The sequence below is a fragment of the Odocoileus virginianus genome, unplaced genomic scaffold, assembly GCF_023699985.2.
Source record: "Odocoileus virginianus isolate 20LAN1187 ecotype Illinois unplaced genomic scaffold, Ovbor_1.2 Unplaced_Scaffold_15, whole genome shotgun sequence".
In the NCBI taxonomy this organism is placed as follows: domain Eukaryota; kingdom Metazoa; phylum Chordata; class Mammalia; order Artiodactyla; family Cervidae; genus Odocoileus; species Odocoileus virginianus.
In genome coordinates, this window is record NW_027224277.1 from 1,817,069 (window position 1) to 1,836,635 (window position 19,567).

At 44.1% G+C, this 19,567-nt stretch overlaps 2 protein-coding genes across 11 annotated transcripts in view; one reads left to right on the forward strand and one right to left on the reverse strand.

Annotated features, from left to right (window-relative positions):
* WDR59 (WD repeat domain 59) overlaps positions 1-19,567 on the reverse strand; it is a 78,710-nt gene that overhangs the window by 34,615 nt on the left and 24,528 nt on the right. For all 10 annotated transcript variants that reach the window (XR_011486081.1, XM_070462841.1, XM_070462840.1 and 7 more), the window contains exons 7-13: positions 16,572-16,660; positions 11,147-11,263; positions 7,851-7,928; positions 5,269-5,425; positions 1,658-1,737; positions 544-676; positions 286-410 (exon numbers count right to left, since the gene is read on the reverse strand). Coding sequence is in view for 9 of the 10 variants with exons in the window: in XM_070462841.1 (XP_070318942.1) it covers positions 286-410; positions 544-676; positions 1,658-1,737; positions 5,269-5,425; positions 7,851-7,928; positions 11,147-11,263; positions 16,572-16,660 (779 nt within the window). In the remaining variant the exon portion in view is untranslated. The remainder of the gene's footprint in view (positions 1-285; positions 411-543; positions 677-1,657; positions 1,738-5,268; positions 5,426-7,850; positions 7,929-11,146; positions 11,264-16,571; positions 16,661-19,567) is intronic.
* LOC139033533 (high mobility group protein B3) lies at positions 12,739-13,739 on the forward strand. The gene has a single exon (XM_070462845.1). It carries the CDS (start codon positions 12,863-12,865, stop codon positions 13,466-13,468), a length of 606 nt encoding a protein of 201 aa, XP_070318946.1. The 5' UTR covers positions 12,739-12,862; the 3' UTR covers positions 13,469-13,739.

The following is a 19,567-nucleotide window of genomic DNA, read 5'->3' on the forward strand; positions in this document are numbered from 1 at the left end:
ATCCCCTGGAGTAGGAAATGGCAACCCACTCCAGTATTCTTGCCTGGAAAATTCCATGGACAGAGAAGCCTGGTGGGCTACAGTCCATGGGGTTGCTAAGAGTCGGACACAACCAAACAACTAACAGTTAACAGTTAATTATTTCTTTACAAAACCTAGGAAACAAGAAAGCAAGGACAGAGACTTCCCTGTTAAAGCAGAAAAGCCATTTGCTAGCCCAAATCATGGCTGAAACAGTCCCCTCGGCCACCAACCGCAAGTGTGAGAGACAGAAAACCTGAGCACCTCCACGTTCACATTGCGGATCTGCACGTTGATCAGAGAGAACTCCTGCTGCAGAGTCTGAGGCAGGCCCAGCTGCTCTGATTTCTTCTCCTCCAGGAGACTGCTTAGGGGGTCTTCCTTTAAGACTAGCAGGAGAGACAGGGTCACTTGTTGGAAAACATTTCTGAAATGGATTCAGAGAGCAGTTCTGGGGTATCTACCACAACTCAGAGATGCAGACAGGGGCACCATACCTAGAACATCAGTGTGACCAATTACCTTCTTCCTCCCCGTGGCTGGAGTTGTGCTGGTGGTCTGTGTCCTGGGTGTGAAGGATCTTCTCTGGTTCCGGGAGAAGGGCAATGCTGTCAATGAACTCATCAACACCATCTAAGATGTCATTGGCACAAAGCTGCAACAGAGGGGAGAGGATCTGGGTCTAGAGAAGCCAGTGGAAAGGACTGTCGTGTTTGGCTGAGTTCTGACTCCAAAAACGGAAATCACAAAGGAGAAAAATGTCAGCCCCAAACGGATACAATCAAAATGGGCTTTGCCCATCCCCAACTCTCCCTGGTTTAAACACACAGGAAAACAGACTATTATTCTACCCCAGAAAATGTTTTATCAGGTTCATAGTTTTTGAAAATCTCAGAAAACCTTTTAAACTTCAAACTTTGATGGAGTTATCAAGCCAGCCAAGAGCAAAAATATAACTTAAAAGCATTTGGAGCAAATGGTACCTTCTGGAGGAAAAAAAAATTTAAACAGCAGTAAGGTGATGATGTTTGACCAAAATGCTCAAGAGTGACTTGGTACTAAGCAGTTTAGCAAATCTGTCTCGGCATTTTCTATCCACTGTGTACAGAGCACTGTGTGGGATGCAATATAAGTGAGACACCATTACCACCTTCAAGGAATTTTGCCCTGGATGAGAAGACAGAACCCCATAATGGGGCAGGGCAAAGTGATGGACACGAAAGCAGTTTACACCTGGGACCACGGTGCTTCATATAAGCACATATACAATTGATGGGGCACAAATGGAAAGGGCTTCACATAACAGGTGCTGCTGATGAATGTGGAGGACTAGCCCATTTGTGAGAGAAAGAAACGATGCCCCCAGGCCACCTTCTCAGTACTCTAACCCACACTGTCTTAGACCAGGGCAAGAGAAAAAACAGACAATCAGCGGCTTTGCATCCTTGAAGATCTGATACTGAAGTTGGCTCCTGAAGACCTCAAAGCCTCAGTGTAGCAAACCCCAGCCACCTGGCCAACCAGCCAGTACGTATTAAATGTCTATCAAGTATCCTCTAACTTCCGCAACTGCCAAATCTTTTAAGTTTCTGGCGTTTCCAGTTAACGTTCTTCCACAACAGCATTGAATACATACCCTTTGCATCTGGGAATCCACCCGCCACATTCTCAAGGTCTGATCCCGTGACCATGTAACCAGTTGGTAGTCCTTGGACCCTGGAAATCACCAGATAAGAATCCTGATGTTTTATGCATTCAACATCAAATTTGTTACAGGTTGAGAGGGAGGGAGGTTCATTCATTCATTCATTCATTCATCCATTTAACAAATACTTATGGAACACCTCCTATATGTCAGGCACTGTCCTAAGTACTAGGACTACAATATGAATCAAGAATCTCTGTCTTTACAGATCTCACATTCCAATGGTGGAAACAGACAAACATACACTAGCATGTCCGGTAGTGATAGTGTTGTTAGAAAAACACTGTGGGATAAATGGATAGAGGCTGACAGGGGAGCTATTTTTAGACAGGACTTCTCCTAGGAAGTCACATTTGAGCAGAACCTTAAATGAAGTGAAATAAAAGCTGGCAAATTAGCAGGTGAAGAGTGATGCTAGAATTTAATGTCTCACTGAACTTTCACCTCCACAAATGTTCTTCCTTTTCTGTTCCAGAGGAGCTGGGGATGAGTAGGCTGTCTGTAAAATGTATTGCTTCAAATGCATTAATGACATCTTACTGTTTAAAAGAATTTTTTGGTACAGAGACACATCTCGTTATAAAAGGAATAATCGATCTTTAATAGTCTTAAAGTGAATTCATTCACTCATGTCTGACTCTTTGCGACCCCATGGACTGTAGCCTACCAAGCTTCTCCGTCCATGGGATTTTCCAGGCAAGAGTACTGGAGTGGGTTGCCATTTCTTAACTGAACTGTATTTCCATACAACAGGGCTAGTCAAAGAGAAATTACTCTAACAAGGTTCAAGGTGTTTTCTGAAAGAGCTTGATGAAAGATCAGGACATTTCTGGGTAATTCTGTAGTATCCAGAATCTTCTTTATGGTCATCTTCAGAGAGTAAACAACCTAGAAATAATTCCATCCGATTCCCTCATTTTGGGAAACGCATGGGGAAAGAGAGGCAGCAGAGAACATTGAGGGGCAAAAGTTCCTTCTCTGGGGTGCGGGGAAGGGATGGTTAGGGCATTTGGGCTGGAGTGTACGCACTGCTGTATTTGAGACGAGTGACCGACAAGGACCTGCCGTATAGCACAGGGAACTCTGCTCAGATCCAGCCTGGGTGGGAGAGGAGTTTAACGGAGAACAGATACTTGTATATGTATGGTTCAGTCCCTTTGCTGTCCTCCTGAAACTGTCACAACAGTGTTAATCAGGTATACTTCAATACAAAAACAAAAGTTTACCAAAAAAAGTTCCTTCTCTTTGTCACTGCCTTCACCCAAGCCTTCACTCAACGTCTTAATACATTCTTGTGCTCAACAAGCAAGACAGCAAGTATTCTGAGCTACTGCCTGTCATAAGTCCCACCATGCAGCCCATGTTCATAGCAACAATTTTCTGACTCTACATCCAGCCTCTTTTCTTTTTTTCTGGGCAAGCCGCGAGGCATGTGGGATCTTAGCTCCCTGACCAGGGACTGAACTTGCGCCCCGTGCTTTGGAAGCACAGTCTTAACTACTGGAGCACCAGGGAAGTCCACTCCAGCCTCTTTCCATGTCTCTGATTTTGAAGAAAAGTTATGCCTAATTCCTTTCTAAATCCAATTCCTCTACTTGGGCCTTTGGCCCTATTCCCTCCCATTTTAAAAGACCTTTGCTTTCCTGTATACTCCCTTCTTTCACTTCTCCTTGCCTTCATGTCGAGAGGGAAGCAGCCTCTGCCGGTGAGCTCAGCCTGCTCCTTGCCTCTGAGGCAACCTCACTCACAAGCCAGCTCCTGCTGCCTGTTCCTGCCGTCTTACAATCAGGCTTCCCTCCTCAATGTGCCTTTGGAACTGCTCTCTTAATGCTCACATGGCTTCCTATTTATACCTGCTTACACAATTAGGCGCTTCTTTCTTATTCTGCATGGAGATCCTTTAGCAGAGCCTGAAACCAATGACCTCCGCTTCCTTCATGAAGCATCCTTTTCCATGGACCACAATATCCTGATTCTCTTCCTACCTCTGAGAGCTCCGTGACCACAGTGAAAACCAACATCAAAGTCTGAGGGGGGCCAATAAAAAAATGACTAAGAGGACATGGCAATAAAAATAAAATGGAACATCATTAGGTTGAGAAAGAAAGAAAATATAAGAATGCAGGAAGGATGATTACATTTATAAAAGGTTCAAAAACAATTAAACCTAAACTATTTTTAGGAATGCAGAAATGGGTAGTAAAACTATAAACAAGATAACAGAAGTCATAATGTAAATGTTAGGACAGTGTTTACCTCGAGGGAAGGGAAAGAATTGTGCTCAGGAAGTTTCTGAGTTCTAGCAATGTTCTCTTTCTTGACCTTGGTGGTAGTTACTCAGATTTTCACTTTATAAACTGTACATATTTTATGTAATTTTATACATGATGTATCTCACAATAAAAGGAGTTTTAAAAAAAACCTATAACTCGTACTCAAAATTTCACTACTGGCTAGAATAGCCCCAATTTATACAATTCACCCTGCCAGCTCACAGATGACACAGACAACTGAGAATGGGATGTTAAATACTTTTTATTGCAATCCAAAACTACAGGCCAACCTCCCCCTGTCAGATCACGGGGAAACTCTCATCTCTTTTCTATGGCAAAGTGCAAGAGAATGTGTTGAAAGCTGAAGTCAAGCATGGAAACTGATGGGATAGAGACCAAGGAGCCTCACATTTCTAGAAGCAGGAGAGATTTATAGAAATGAAGATGGGAAAATCAAGAGGATCATCAAAAATGTCCTTTCAAAAACAATCCTGGGAGAGGCTTGTGAGAGTCACAAACAAGTTGGGATAAGATGTCTGCTCTAATCCCAGGTCCACTAAAGACCTCTCCTGGACTCTGGACAAGTCACACCACTCCACTGCCTGGGGCTTTCCTTCTGTGACACAGGAAGGCCACAAAATTTACCACAAAATTTACCTGTCTGGAGAACATTTAGAGAGCATGGCAGTAGATCTCAAGACAAGGGAGGCTGCAGCTAAACTCACCACGTGCCTCGGCAGAGGCAGAAGAGAGTAACTGTACACTGGCCGTTACTGCTTCTGCCCAGAAGAGATTGCATCACTTCTGTTCATGTTTCAGGAGCCAAGCGGGTCACGTGGCCAAACCTGTCTTCAAGGGGATGGGAGGTGAAACAGCCCTCTGTGTTTGTGAAGAGAACTAGAAATATGTGGTAGGTGGTACTGATGATGACTTTGCATCTCCCTCATCAACACAGGGGGAAGGTGCAACAGCCAGTTTTCAGAGTATGGTGACCCTGGGGTTTTTCAGCTCTAGAAGTGACCCAACAGCAAAGCTACCAACCTCTTAGAAGCCCCTTCCAGGCAGGAGAGAGACCGCACAGAACACAAAAGAAGAAGATGCACCTGGGGTAGAACCGCAGCCCCACACCCTATCACCCATCTACGATTAAAGGCAGGGGAACCCTGGCTGCTCCGAAGCCAGCCCTGTTTCCACATCCTCCCCTTCAATCACGCAGCCCACCCTGATGGGAGCTGGAGGAAACTGGTCAGCGGTCTCTCTCCCACCCACCTTCCTTCTGTTTCCTCCATTGGAACTCCAGCACCACGTCATCGTGGCCCACGAAGGTATGGACCGGGGTGTTCAAGTCAAAGACATTCCACAAGAGCAGGCTGTTCTCCCTCCGCAGCTGGGGAACCATCACAGTCACCAATCCATTGCTGAAAGGCTGCGGCAAGAAAGGGAAGAGCAGGCATCATTCCAGGGGGAATCCGCTGAGTCTTGACTTACCCAAGTTGGAGTTCTCGCCTAACTTAAACAAATTAGATGATGGCAGGCCCCAACCCACCTGGGGAACATTTTTCCAAATACCGTAAGTTAATGTCTACTTTTTGTTTGCTTTTCTTCTCTTTTCTTTCTTTACTGAAGGAAAGGACCACAGCAAGTAAAAGATAAAGTTAATGTTTTTTAATGTAAAATAACCAAATGGCTCTGGAGGTTGCACCCTGGAACACACTGTTTCACACCCTAGCTCCTCTCGCAAGACCCCCTGAGAGTTACTGAGTGCTTTCCTGGAATGAGGGTACAAGGCACCCTGCAGGTGACTCCGGACAGCAAACAGCCCTGCCTTGTGGAAATGTACCAGAAGCACTCCGTCCACGTGAAGCAGCACCTTCCCACAGCCCCCAAGACTACAGCTTTTCAAAAGAATTGAGTGTCAATGGCTTGGTCATGTCCAGCTCTTTGCGACCCCATGGGCTGCAGCCTGCCAGGCTCCTCTGTCCATGGAATTCCCCAGGCAAGAATATTGGAGTGGGTTGCCATTCCCTTCTCCAGGGGATCTTCCTGACCCAGGGATCGAACCCTGGTCTCCTGCACTGCAGGCAGACTCTTTACCGTCTGAGCTACCAGAGAAACCCATTTCAAAGGAAAACCTTTCAATTTCAGGACTAACACATCCCACTTATCAACACCCAATCTGTGCAGTAGCTAAGAGGCCCATTTGGTTGATATGCAGACTCTGTTCTTTAAGGAATAAACCACAGCCACCTAAGAGTATATTTATCTTCGCCTGCTCTCCTGGCAGCATTCTGAACTTTCCTGTTTATTTTTTAAAGCAAACGTATTAATCCAGAGAAGTATTTCAATTCACGAGAACAACGTCTGACTTCTTCCCAAGTGCTCCCAGATGTGAAGGCCAGTTAATATTCCAATTACCTTCTGCACTCCACGACGCCCCAGGGAACAGCCTGATGTATAAAGGAACCTTTACTCACCCCTGGGCTCCCTTTCAAGTTGACACTGAAGGAAATATATCATCTCTGATCAGCAGCAATCAATGTGGCAAAAAAGATGGAAGTTTGATAAGAGCCTATCCACTATATTTGCAGCATTCTATGGTTTATACTTTTTCATATGTGGCTTTTTTCAAAGAGAGAGCATACTGTACTTGTAGTAAATGACACCGAACTGGACACTAAAGAATAGTGAATTTTATCACAATTAAAAAAAAAAGAGCAAGGCATATTAAAAACTATTCACATTTGACAGAGAAGGAAGTTATTTCTCAAAAAACATCAAGTGGCTTGTCCAAAGCCACACAAATATTAAACAGCTCATTGCAGCATTATTCACAAAAGCCAAGATATAGAAACAACCTATTGTTCGTCAATGGATAAAAACATGGTATGTACACAGTGGAATATTATTCAGCCATGAGAAAGAAGGAAATCCTGCCATTTGAGACAACACGGATAGACCTTGAGGGCATTATGCTAAGTTAAATGAGTCAGAAAGAGAAGACAAATACTACATGGTATTATTTATGTGAAGAATCTAAAAAGCAGAACTCAGAGAGACAGAGAGTTGAATGGTGGTTACCACGGGCTGGGAAGTGGAAGAAACAGGGAGATGATGGTCAAAGGGTACAAACTTCTGGTTGTAAGATGAATGACCTCTGGGGATCTAATGTACAGCGTGATGATTATGGTCAATAACACCACATGGTATACTTGAGAGGTGCAAGAGAATATGACCCTAAATGTTCTTATCACAGAAAAGAAAGGGTAATTATGTTAAGATATGGAAGTGTTAATAAATGCTATAGTGGTATAGCATTTATAGTAGTATAAATGCTATATTACAGTATATTATATATAGTGGTATTATAGTGATAACTGTTTGGCAATACACAAATATAACATGTCAACATGTTGCCTAACTTGAACTTCAACCATGTGATATGTCAATTATATCTCAATAAAGCTGGAAAAAAATTAAATGGGATTGCTGGGCCCTAAACCCAGGTCTTCTGGATCTAAAGCCAGAGATCCTTCCAGCACAATTCACTGACCTCCAGCCTCTCAGGCCTCTAGCTCACCCTCCTCTTCTCCCTCACTGACCACCTTCGCTCTGCCCAGCACCCAGCCCAGCTAGTCCAGCACTGCTAGTACAGAGTCTCACTCAATGTTCCGAGGCAAAGTTTTAAATAGATAACAGCTCTTATTCTGTCATTACCACCTTTGTCCCACCCCTAAACCAAGACAGAAGGAGAAAACCACCTCACAAAGAAAATAAGAGAAAATGTCACTGGCCCCTCGTGTGCAGAACACCGAGATAATTTTTCCAAGCAAGAGGAAGGGCATCTCACTCACAGTGTATCTGGCCTTCCAGACAGGCACCTGGCAAGGGAGAATGTTGAGGTATTTCCGAGGCTGGCGGTAATCCCAGAACTGGAAGAAAGAAAGCAGGATAATTTGTGAAATAAATGCCATTAAAAAAACAAAAACAAACCTCAACTATTGAAAGAAGCATAGCCTTTGAACTCCTTGCTTTCTGTCCTCTTAGATAGATTCAGCAGTGCATTTGAGTCAGCCCCCAGGGCCATGCTCCTGTGACACAGATGCAAAGAAAACGCTCCTTTCACACTTAGAAACATAGGAGAAACACAGACTTCATGAGGATCAGTTCTCGAGGCAGATTACTGTCAGTCTGCCTATTAAACCCCCTTCACAGTTGGAAGGTAAAAGTGACAACTGTTTCATCCTGCATCACTGTACACCGCTTGGAGGAATTTAACTATTGGGTTGGCAAAAAAAGTTTATTTGAGTTTGTCTATAACATCTTATGGAAAAACCTGAACAAACTTTTAGGCCAACCCAATACTGATGGGCTTTCCTGGTGGCTCAGACTGTAAAGAATCTGCCTGCAATGCAGGAGACCAGAGGTTCAATCCCTGGGTTGGGAAGATTCCCTGGAGAAGGGAATGGCAACCCACTCCAGTATTCTTGCCTGGAGAATCCCATGGACAGAAGAGCCTGGCAGGCTGCAGTCCATGGGGTCGCAAAGACCTGGACACAAGTGAGCTACTCACACTACACTAATGCTAACAGGAGCTGAAGTGTAGTGACCGCTGACTGCTCCTAAGATGAGGGAGCAAGTATAGCTTCCCCGTGGCCATGTGAGAAACCCAAAAAACAGTTTAGACAGAAATGACATCTTAACAATATTATTTTGAATATGGGACTTAATTTTGGCAAAAAGGGTTGTCAGAAGAAACAAGAATTACCTCCTACCATCCCTTTCTAATCCCACCCTCTCCAATCCCCTTTCTTCCTTCTTGGCCTAGCTCTAACCCTCAATTCAACAGTTTACAATCTACAAAGCGAAGTGAAACTCATTCAATGGTATCTTGTTCCAGTAGACTCCTGAGGATGCACAACAAAAAAAATAGAATAAAAATTCATATAAATTATAAACTAGTAAACTGTCAAGTAAACTAAGTAAATGATTATGTAGGAAAAAATGGCATGCATTGAGCCTTAACAACAAAATACTAAAAACGGTGGTTGACTATTATAAGCACTTCTAAATTGCTTCACTTTTTATAATTGTTATTTATATACATTCAGTAAAAACTGTCTTTCCTACCAGGATATATGGAAAAAATCAAATACTATGCCAAAAATCTCATTTAATTCATAAGCTAAAGGCAAATAGAAGGGGGAAAAGTTGAAACAGTGACAGATTTTATTTCCCTGAGCTCCAAAATCACTGCAGACAGTGACTGCAGTCATGAAATTAAAAGACACTTGCTCCTTGGAAGCAAAGCTATGACAAACCTAGACCATGTATTAAAAAGCAGAAACATCACAAAAGTCTCTATAATCAAAGCTATGGTTTTTCCAGTAGTCATGTATGGATGTGAGAGTTGGACCATAAAGAAGGCTTGAGCACCAAAGAACTGATGCTTTTGAACTGTGGTGTTGGAAGAAGACTCTTGAGAGTCCCTTGGACAGCAAGGAGATCAAACCAGTCCATCCTAAAGGAAATCAACCCTGAATATTTACTGACGCTGAAGCTGAAGCTCCAATACTTTGGCCACCCGATGCAAAGAGCCAACTCATTAGTAAAGACCCTGATGCTGGCATGAGATTGAGGGCAGGAGGAGAAGGGGGTGACAGAGGATGAGATGGTTGGATGGCATCACTGACTCAATGGACAAGAGTTTGAGCAAACTCCAGGAGATAGTGAAGGACAGGGAAGCCTGGCATGCTGTAGTCCACAGGGTCGCAAAGAGTTGGTCGGACACAACTGAGTGACTGAACAATAACAAGCCCACTAGTAAGGAATAAGGACTGTGTTTCACACGTGGAAAGTGGCCTGTTATCTGCTTTATTACCTATGGCATCCCGGCCTCAAGAATAATAAAGCTGCCAGTGAATACTGACAAATTTGGAGACCTCAAATAAAGAGGAGGAGTTGAATCAGATGGTTTCTGGTTCCTGAACTTGGGAAACAAGCCGATCAGGTTATGGGGACAAAAACTTAATCCCAAAACAAACAAAGAAAAAAACTACTCTGGGCACCATAAATGTAAATTACAACTCCAGGGGATTTACAAACCTCCAGACGGAAGTTAACTTTTAAGGCTGAGTGTATGATTCTAGCTTTGCTAACCATACCAAAAAGTTGTACATGCCTGTGTAAATAAAGTAAAGAATTACATTGCTGAGGCGAATCACAAAATTGCTAAGCAAACATCTGCGGTCAAATCTTTGTCCTTCCAGGCAGAGACCTGACCACAAGGAGAAACTCCATACCCTGCATCCTTTCGAACAAGGGTGCGTATCACATTCCAAAGTCAGAGAACAAACAAGAAACACTGCACTCTGAGAGAAACCAAGAATAATAGGCTCATTGACATATGTAAGTCCTTGAGCATTTCCTGCAAGTTAGAGTAGCAGTCCCAACCTTTTTGGCACCAGGGACCAGTTTCGTGGAAGACAATTTTTCCATGGACCTGGAGGTGGTAGTTTTGAAATGATTCAAGTGTATTATATTTATTGTGCACTTTATTTCTATTATTATTACATCAGCTCCACCTCAGATCATCAGGCATTAGATCCCAGAGGCTGGGGACCCCTTAGTTAGAGAATTTCTAATAAAATAACTCCGTCCCTGACTTGTGCAATGTGGATGACCAAAAACATCTTAACTTTTGCAGATATGATAATCATGTGTGAAAACTGCTGTTTTTCCACCCAGACTAATGGTCAACTTGGTAACTTTAATGACTGTGTGGGTTTTTCTCCTTTACTTGGGTATCTGTTGCGTTATTTTGATGAGCCAGTCCTTCAGAAATGGGACTTCCTGGCCACATCTTGGAGAGTAAACGTCTTGTCCTTGCTAAATGTTTTTGTCTCTGACTTCCTTTCACAAACAGAAAGAAGAGCCTCCAAACAAACAGAGGCACCCAGTCAGATATGTGCTACTACATCACTCCACTGGTCCACATCACCAGAGGACCTGCCCAGCTCCCCGGGAAGAACACGTGCCCCTGAAACACATGTCATGCTAACTGGCTGCAGCTTTCCTTCTGAAGGCAATGCTCGCAAACCCCTGATGCCCCCAAACACGCTCCCCACCCTGCCCCAGGGGCGCCGCTCACCTTGACGGAGTTGTCTTGGCTGGAGGTAGCAAGGATGTGCTCGCTGTCCGGGTGCCAGTCCAGGCCGTGGATCTTAGAGAGGTGTGCCGCGAGGTACTCCACCGCCGTGCTGGGTTTCTGCAACAGGACCACCAACCAGAGTCGGCACTTTACAGAGGACTCAGCGCGTCCACCTGAGCTGGACACAGCCTATCCTGGTCTCCTGGGTGGGGATACAAAGATACTCCCAGAGGAACTCCCTGCTGGTCCCGTGGTTAGGGCTCCACGCCTCCACGGCAGGGAGGAGGGGTTCAAACCCTGGTCGGGGAACTAAGATCCCACATGCAGCGCAGCACAGCCAAAAAAAAAAAAACAATCCTCAGAGGCCGTCTCTGTTCTTAAACTCCATTTTGCTTTGTCTAAAACAAACGAAACAACAAGACTTTGCCAGCTCTCCCTCACACATGCTCGGAACACCGGCCTGTGAGTCTAATCATCTTCTGCTCGGGGCCCAGGCATGGACTTAAAGAAGGAAGGGGGTGCGTCGCCCCTGCGGTGCCAGGGTCTGAGATTCTGGCTCCCCTTCTCACAATCTCCCACAGAGCAGACTGTGACGTCCAAACAGACCCACCCCCATCCTGGGGTAACACCATCAACCTTTTTTTTTTAATTGAAGTATAGTTGTTGTACAATATTATACGTTACAGGTATACAATATAGTGATTCACAACTTTTAAAGATTATAGTCCATTTTCAGCTATTATAAAATATTCATTATATTTCCCATGTTGCACAATAACACAGTATTATAGCTTATTTTATACATAATAGTTTGTACCTCTTAATTCCTGCCCCTAAATTGCCCCTCCTCTCCTTCCTGCTCCCAGTGGTAACCACTAGCTTGTCATAGAGAATAAACTCTATCTGAAAACCACCAAGCTTAAAGTGATCAAGCCCTAAGACTCCTAAAGAGAATGAGTACACATCACAAAAGAAAACAATGTGATTACCAAGTACATACAAAACAAATTCAGAAGGAAACCTCAGAAATATACATTAAAACATAAAAGAATTTTTTAAGCAATCAAATTAGAAGATACTTGGAAATGATATTCAACGTAGTGAGGCAGCATTTGTCACTGTTGGTATACATATGAAATAGTATAATCTTTTCTGGGAAAAAGAAATTTGACAATTTTCATCAAGATGCTTAAAATTTTTCCTTTCTTAAGGGACTATTCTAAATTCACAGAAAGTTTTAGGCACAAAAGATGTTCATCTTGGTGCTACATGGAACACCTAGGAAACCAGGAACGCAATGAATGATAAGTGGGGATTAAGTAAACGTTAGAATCAATTATTGTACAGCTATCTGATACAATGTCATGTAGCCACTAAAGTTATACTTAAAAAGAGCTTATTATAATAGAGGAAATGAATTTATTTTAATGTTAAATGAAAAAAGTATGCATAACTATGTGTAAGATATGATAAACCATGTTTTTAAAAAAGCATAAGAAAAGAAAATACCAAAACGTTAGTATTTGACTCTAGGTAATAGGACTATGAATGATTTTTATGTTCTCTTTTGTATTACTTTCTGTCATCAGCAATAGTCTATAAGGTTAAGAGTACAATCTCGGGCGGCTCTCGTGGAGGCAGCTAGCGCGAGGCTGTGGAGCGCTGAGCCGCACGTCGTGCCCTGCGCTGCCCAGACTAGCGAACAATACAGTCAAGATGGCTAAAGGTGATCCCAAAAAACCAAAGGGCAAGATGTCTGCTTATGCCTTCTTTGTGCAGACGTGCAGAGAGGAACATAAGAAGAAAAACCCAGAGGTCCCTGTCAATTTTGCTGAATTTTCCAAGAAATGCTCTGAGAGGTGGAAGACCATGTCCGGGAAAGAGAAGTCGAAATTTGATGAGATGGCAAAGGCGGATAAAGTGCGCTATGATCGGGAAATGAAGGATTATGGACCAGCTAAGGGAGGCAAGAAAAAGAAGGACCCTAATGCCCCCAAGAGACCACCGTCTGGATTTTTCCTATTTTGCTCTGAATTCCGTCCCAAGATCAAGTCTACAAACCCTGGCATCTCTATTGGAGATGTGGCGAAGAAACTGGGCGAGATGTGGAATAACTTAAGTGACAGTGAGAAGCAGCCATACATCAACAAGGCAGCAAAGCTGAAGGAGAAGTATGAGAAGGATGTTGCAGACTATAAGTCTAAAGGGAAGTTTGATGGCGCCAAGGGTCCTGCTAAAGTTGCCCGGAAAAAGGTGGAAGAGGAAGATGAAGAGGAGGAGGAGGAGGACGAGGAGGAGGAGGAGGAGGAAGAGGATGAATAAAAAAAAAAACTGTTGATCTGTCTCCTTGTGAATACCTTAGAGTAGGGAGTGCCTTGATTGACACACCTCTCACCCAAGACATGTCTGTTGCCCTCATTAGGTTTAATCACCCGATTGGCTCATGATCATATCTTAGTCTCTCCATGTGCTCTAGCAGTTGTAAGTGGTTTACATTAAGTGGCCATGGGTGTCTGGAGCACCTGGAAACTGTATCAAAGTTGTACATATTTCCAAACATTTTTAAAATGAAAAGGCTCTCGTGTTCTCCTCACTCTGTGCACTTTGCTGTTGGTGTGACAAGGCATTTAAAGATGTTTCTGGCATTTTTTTTTTAATTTGTAAGGTGGTGTGTTAATTCTATGGTCATTGGCTAGAAATCCCGAGTTCTCAACTGTACATATCTATAGTTTGTAAAAAGAACAAAGCAACCGAGACACACTCTTGATGCTCCTTGCTTGGTGTGGAGGCTGTGTGGGGGCAATGCCTTCCAGAGGGGCCGTAGCTCAGGGCGTGCACTGCGGGGCTGGACCTGTGGATACTGCAGTGGGCATCCATTTAGCTTCAGGTTGTCTTGTTTTTGTATATAGCGACATAGCATCCCGCTGCCATTCTTAGCTGTGGAAAGGGGAGGGGGGTCAGCAGGCATGAGAAGTGTTTTGGATCCTTTTTAGTTGAAGTGCGGTAGTTTTAAACTGTTGTTTTTTTTTTTTTTTAAACAAACTGTAGAACTGTTCATTGTCAGCAAAGCCAAGAGCCACTGCACCAGTGAAAGTTCAAGAACCTTCTGTACTAAACACGATCTGCAATGTTCTGTTATTTTTTTTTTTGTATGTTTAGAATGTTGAAATGTTTTTGAAGTTAAATAAACAGTATTACATTTTAAAAAAAAAAAAAAGAGTACAATCTCCAGAACCAGCCTCCCTGAGTTTAAATCTTGGCAACAAACTGTGCCTCAATTTACTCAGCTGCAGAATGGGGGTAATAATTGTAACCACTTTAAAGGCAAAGAGAAATGAATCAATACACATAAAGTTCTTAGAACAATGCCTGCACATAATAAACACTAAGAAACAGCAGTGTTACTAAGCATTCATGAGTCTTGAGTGAAAATCCAACATCACCACTGATATTGCACATTTTAAAGCTGTGATGCTTGCTGCCAACATCCTGCTTGGTACTAGAAAAGTGCCAGAAAAAAAAGAAGAAAGAAAAGTGCCATAGAAGTGAAATTATAACAAACAAGTTTTACAATCCATATGAACAGAAATCCTGAGTATTAATAGCCAAAAAAAAAAAAAAAAAAAAGCTAAATCTCTTAAAACAAAATAGATAACAGACTTGCTGAGGGAAGTCAGGGTTATGAGTGGACCAAGGAGAAACCTATAAAGGAACAGCTTAGCAGTGTACTTTTACAAGATAAGGAACACAGCCACTGTTTTGGAAAACATGTCCTGGATTCATGGCTAAATACCACATTGTTTATTTTGCCTATGGTTCTGAAAACAGTTTAAGGCAAATAAATATACATGTATTACAAATTAATCAAACATTTTATTTAAACCATTTTTTATATTCAAATGCTATTTTTGTTGTTGTTGTTCAGTCGCTAAGTCATATCTGACTCTTTGCGACCCCGTGGACTGTAGCCAGGCTCCTCTGTCCAGGAGATTTCCCAGGTAAAAATACTGGAGTGGGTTGCATTTGTCTCCCGGGGATCTTCCTGACCCAGGGATCGAGCCTGCATCTCCAGCACTGCAGGCAGACTCCTTACCACTGAGCCACTGGGGAGGCCCTTAAATGCTATGCCAGCGACAAACATGGATAAAGCCAACTGCCAATGAAGAAATAAAGAGGGATGAAGCATGGCTATTGCCAGACGGAAGCAAAGAGACAGATATAAAAGCAACATGCAGAAGATGTACCATCCTTCTCCTTATGAAATCACCTCGTCAACGAAGAGCCATCCAAGGCAGGGGCTTTGACCAGCACAGCACCTCCCCAGCAAGTCCTGGCACCCAAGCCTGCAACCTCCCCGTCTCTGCTTCACTCCCATCTCCTCTCCCACCCATCTGACTTTATTCCCTGCTGGCACAGGAAGGGAGCAGGGCAGCAAAAAGCAACGTTGAGACTGGACACTCAGCATCCCAGCTGGGACAGCCACAGAACAAATTTCGGGAAAACTGACAGTCGGTCCTCCCCACAAAGGCAGGAGCTCTAGCCTTCCATTTCACAGAGCAGGAAGCAGAATCTACATTCCGGATCATGTGTAAGTCGACTGCCCTCTGCATTTTTACCCCACCATCTGGCAGTTACGCAGGTAAGAGACCCTCTCCCTGATGCCAGCATGACAGGCTTGCCGTGACAGCAGACACCCAGGGCCCTACACCTCTTTCAGGCCTCCCAGAACTGTGAGCTGCTGCAGGGAGATCATACGATCTGCAGGCTCTCTCTTGAGACTGACAGGACAGCTAGACCTCTTTTTTAATTTTTGCCCACACCACCGTAGCATGTGGGGTCTTAGTTCCCTGACCAGGGATTGAAGCTGTGTCCCCTGCAGTGGAAGTGTGGAGTCTTAACCACTGGACTTCCAGGGAAGTCCCAACAGCAAGACTCCTAAGGGAAGATTTGAGCATACTGAGTGCCCGCCCCAGTGACTCAGATCAGGAGGGTGTGTGTTCTACAACAGTGAATTTTCCCTCTGCAATCCGGGGCAGGGATAAGAAGCACGATGACCACTCTAGAACAGTGTCTGGCTCCCCAGGCTTGACCTCCTCAGTGATACACCCACTATTACCACTTTTATTCCGAAGATAAGGAAACTGAGGCTTGGAAAAGTTTGTGGTTCGCCTGATATAATCAGGAGGTAGCAAAATGGCACTGTGGCTTAGGTCAGGCCAAGTTCATTTTCTTAACCTGTGATCACAATGCCTCAATCCCCTACATTCTTCAACACCAATTTGGTCGGGCAGCAAATGTCATTTGGTACTAGGATCTTAACATGGCAATTAACTATGCTGCCCAAAGTACCCTGGACTCTCAAGATAAGTCCTGCTGCTCCCAACATCCTCTTCATACCCTCCTGGGGGAAAAAGAGATCACTTACCCGCTTGTCCCATATCCGTACATCCCCGTCATGACTGGTGGCAAGGCAATTAGCGTTTTTCTTATTCCATTTGACCTGTGAGGCACCCGCTGCAAAGCAAAATCAGGGGAAGAAAGCTGTTGCCCTCAACACCTTCAGAACAGAGGAGCTTATCCAGGGGAGCTGGATAATGAGTTCCGGATGAATAAGAACAGAACTTTCCAAGCTTCTATGACTGCACCAGCTCCACAATGAGAGAGAAAATGAAGCCAAAAAAATAAATGAATTAGCACATGGGAACAGGATCAGAGTCACCTAATTGAGGAAATAATCTCACTAGGGGAAAAAAAAAAAAAAACTTCAGTCTACCTGAGTAGAATCAATAGGGAAATGTAGTTCCTTTTTTTTAAACTTACTTTTATATATTTATTTTTAAATTTTATTTATTTTTATTTTCGGCTATGCTAGGGGCTTCCCAGGTGGCACTAGTGGTAAAGAACCTGCCTCCCAGTGCAGGAGACCTAAGAGACGTGGGTTCAATCCCTGGGTCAGGAGATCCCCTGGAGGAGGAAATGGCAACCCAATCCAGTTTTCTTGCCTGGAGAATCCCACGGACAGAGGAGCCTGGAGGGTTATGGTCCATAAGGTTGAAGAGAGTCAGACACAACTGAAGCGACTTAGCACAAGCTTGGGTCTCCATTGCTGCGTGGGCTTCTCGGGGCAGAGTCTTCTCTTGGGGCAGAGTCTTCTCTTGTGGCAGAGCGCAGGCGCTGGAACGCGCAGGCCCCAGTGGTTGTAGCACATGGGCTCAGAAGTTGTGACTCCTGGGCCCTAGAGCACAGGCTGAGTAGTCGCAGTGCAAAGCCTTAGGTGCTCCACGACATACAGGATCTTCGCAGACCAGCGATCAAACCCACGTCTCCTGGGTTGGCAGGCAGATTCTTTGCCACTGAACCACCAGGGAAGCCCAGGAAATGTAGCTGCTTAAGCAGTCCAGCCCAGCTCTGTTGGATGGTAACTGACTCATAGCACAACCCACCCTTCATCCTCTCCAACACCAAACTTGCGATCATGAGCCTCAGATCAAAGCCTGCACCTTCCCACTCTGCTTTTGTTTTGGGAGGGGGGGCAGTCTTGGAAAAACACAGCCTCCAGCTGAAGCTCAGCTGAAGACTGAGCCCCAGTGTTACCCAATTCTGCCCTCAGAAAGTTACGTGCTCTCCACCCCTTCTCCTGTCTCCCCATCAGCAATTACACGCAGCTCTGCGTGGGGACAGGAACTCAGTCCTCTGCCAATACACGGAGGGAACAATAATGACAAAAGAGCTACTTAAGTGAGGGGGTGTACTGGTACTGGAAGATGCCAGAGCAGCTGAGACAGGTGGAAAACTGGGACATAGCAGCACTTCTAGCTGACTCTTAAAATAATCACGTTAATTACGTTAAACCAGAACAACATGATGACTCTTTCCACCTCTTCTTGTTGCTCAGACAACACATGACATTTCTGCTTTGACACCCTCTCTCTTTGGGTGGGTGTTTATCACTTGGGGACACCACAGTGCATCCAGAGCTTTGGAGGGCAACCTGACCCAAGAATTTGGAAAGGATGAGAGAGAAAGCAAGGGCTTGGGACCCAACAGGAAATAGAGTAAGGCCAAGACATTTGCCTTGCTTGGCTTTGGTGAGAGTATTTGTTGGTTTGCTTCTTTGTTGTGTTTTTTCCCTGAGACACAGGGTACCTTAAGTCACCTAAGAATGAATGGTGGACACCCCTAAAATTGGAGGAAGGTGGTATATTACTCAGGAGACCCAGTTTCTTCGCAAGAAAGCGTATCAGCTAGAGGAGGAAGTATAAGAAAAGACTGCTCCATTTCTGTGTGACAGAGTTACCAAAGAGTTTGAAGACACAAGGAAAAAAATATTTTTCTATTTCTCTAATGTTGTGCCTATATGAGATGATGAATGGGCATTAAATTTATTGTGATCATTATTTTGTAAGTCAAATCATTATGCTGGACACCTTAAATTTATACACTGCTGTGTGTCAACTATATCTCAGTAAAACTGGAAGAAAAGAAAGAAGAAAAATTTTTTTAAAAAGAAAAAAAAATAAAAACAAGCTTCAAGAAAATATACCTTTCTGAGTAGGTGGTCTATCAGAACATGAAGCCTCCCAAAGGATTCTGAGAACCTCCTAATTCAACCTGTAGGATCATGACATCAAGATCAAATGAAGGCCCCGGAGCTCTCAGAATCAGAGAAGACTCTGGAGGACACACAGATGTGCCCTTACTGACTTCCCGCCCCGTGGCAGGAACAGTTCACTCACAGAGAGACGGGGAACACAGACTCCAGGGAGCGGCAGCCTCCGGCTCCAGCTCTGAGGGAACGTTAGCCAGAGCGGCTTTGGGCAAAGGCCCACAAGAGGCCTTAGCCTCTTTCCCCCCAGAGCAGCTCCGCCACCACTGAGGAGCCTCACTGAGGTACAGGAAGGAAAGACGTCTCCTGCCTCTGCTTCTTAAGAAGGACTCAGAAAAGAACAATCTTCCGTTTCAGAGGTCCTCCACAATCCAATTAACTCAGAGATCTGTCAGCAGAACTAACGAATTCAAGGATGGGTGACTGAACATTCACAGACCCCTGATACTTTCTTTCAGCTGGATATCCTCTGCCACCACGTCTGTGGGTCATTATACACCTCAGATCAGAAGTACATGCACGAGGGTGGGAGCCAGGTCAATGAAACCGTTAAGCACAGAGGCACAGGTGCTTGAGTCCTATATCCATAGAACAAACCCTCACAGAGCATCTCCTCCAGGTAGGCACTTAGGTTGACCCTGGTCTGCAGCCCTGAACAACGTGGTCCCTAACCTCACAGAGTGAAGAAACCAACTGCTTAATGCATTCGTGAAGAATGCAATCATTTTGGAGCAAACATCAAATGTAAATTCAAATGATCCAAGAAAATTCAAAACAAGGAGGATTTAAGAGACAGATGATATGATCTGTTTTGA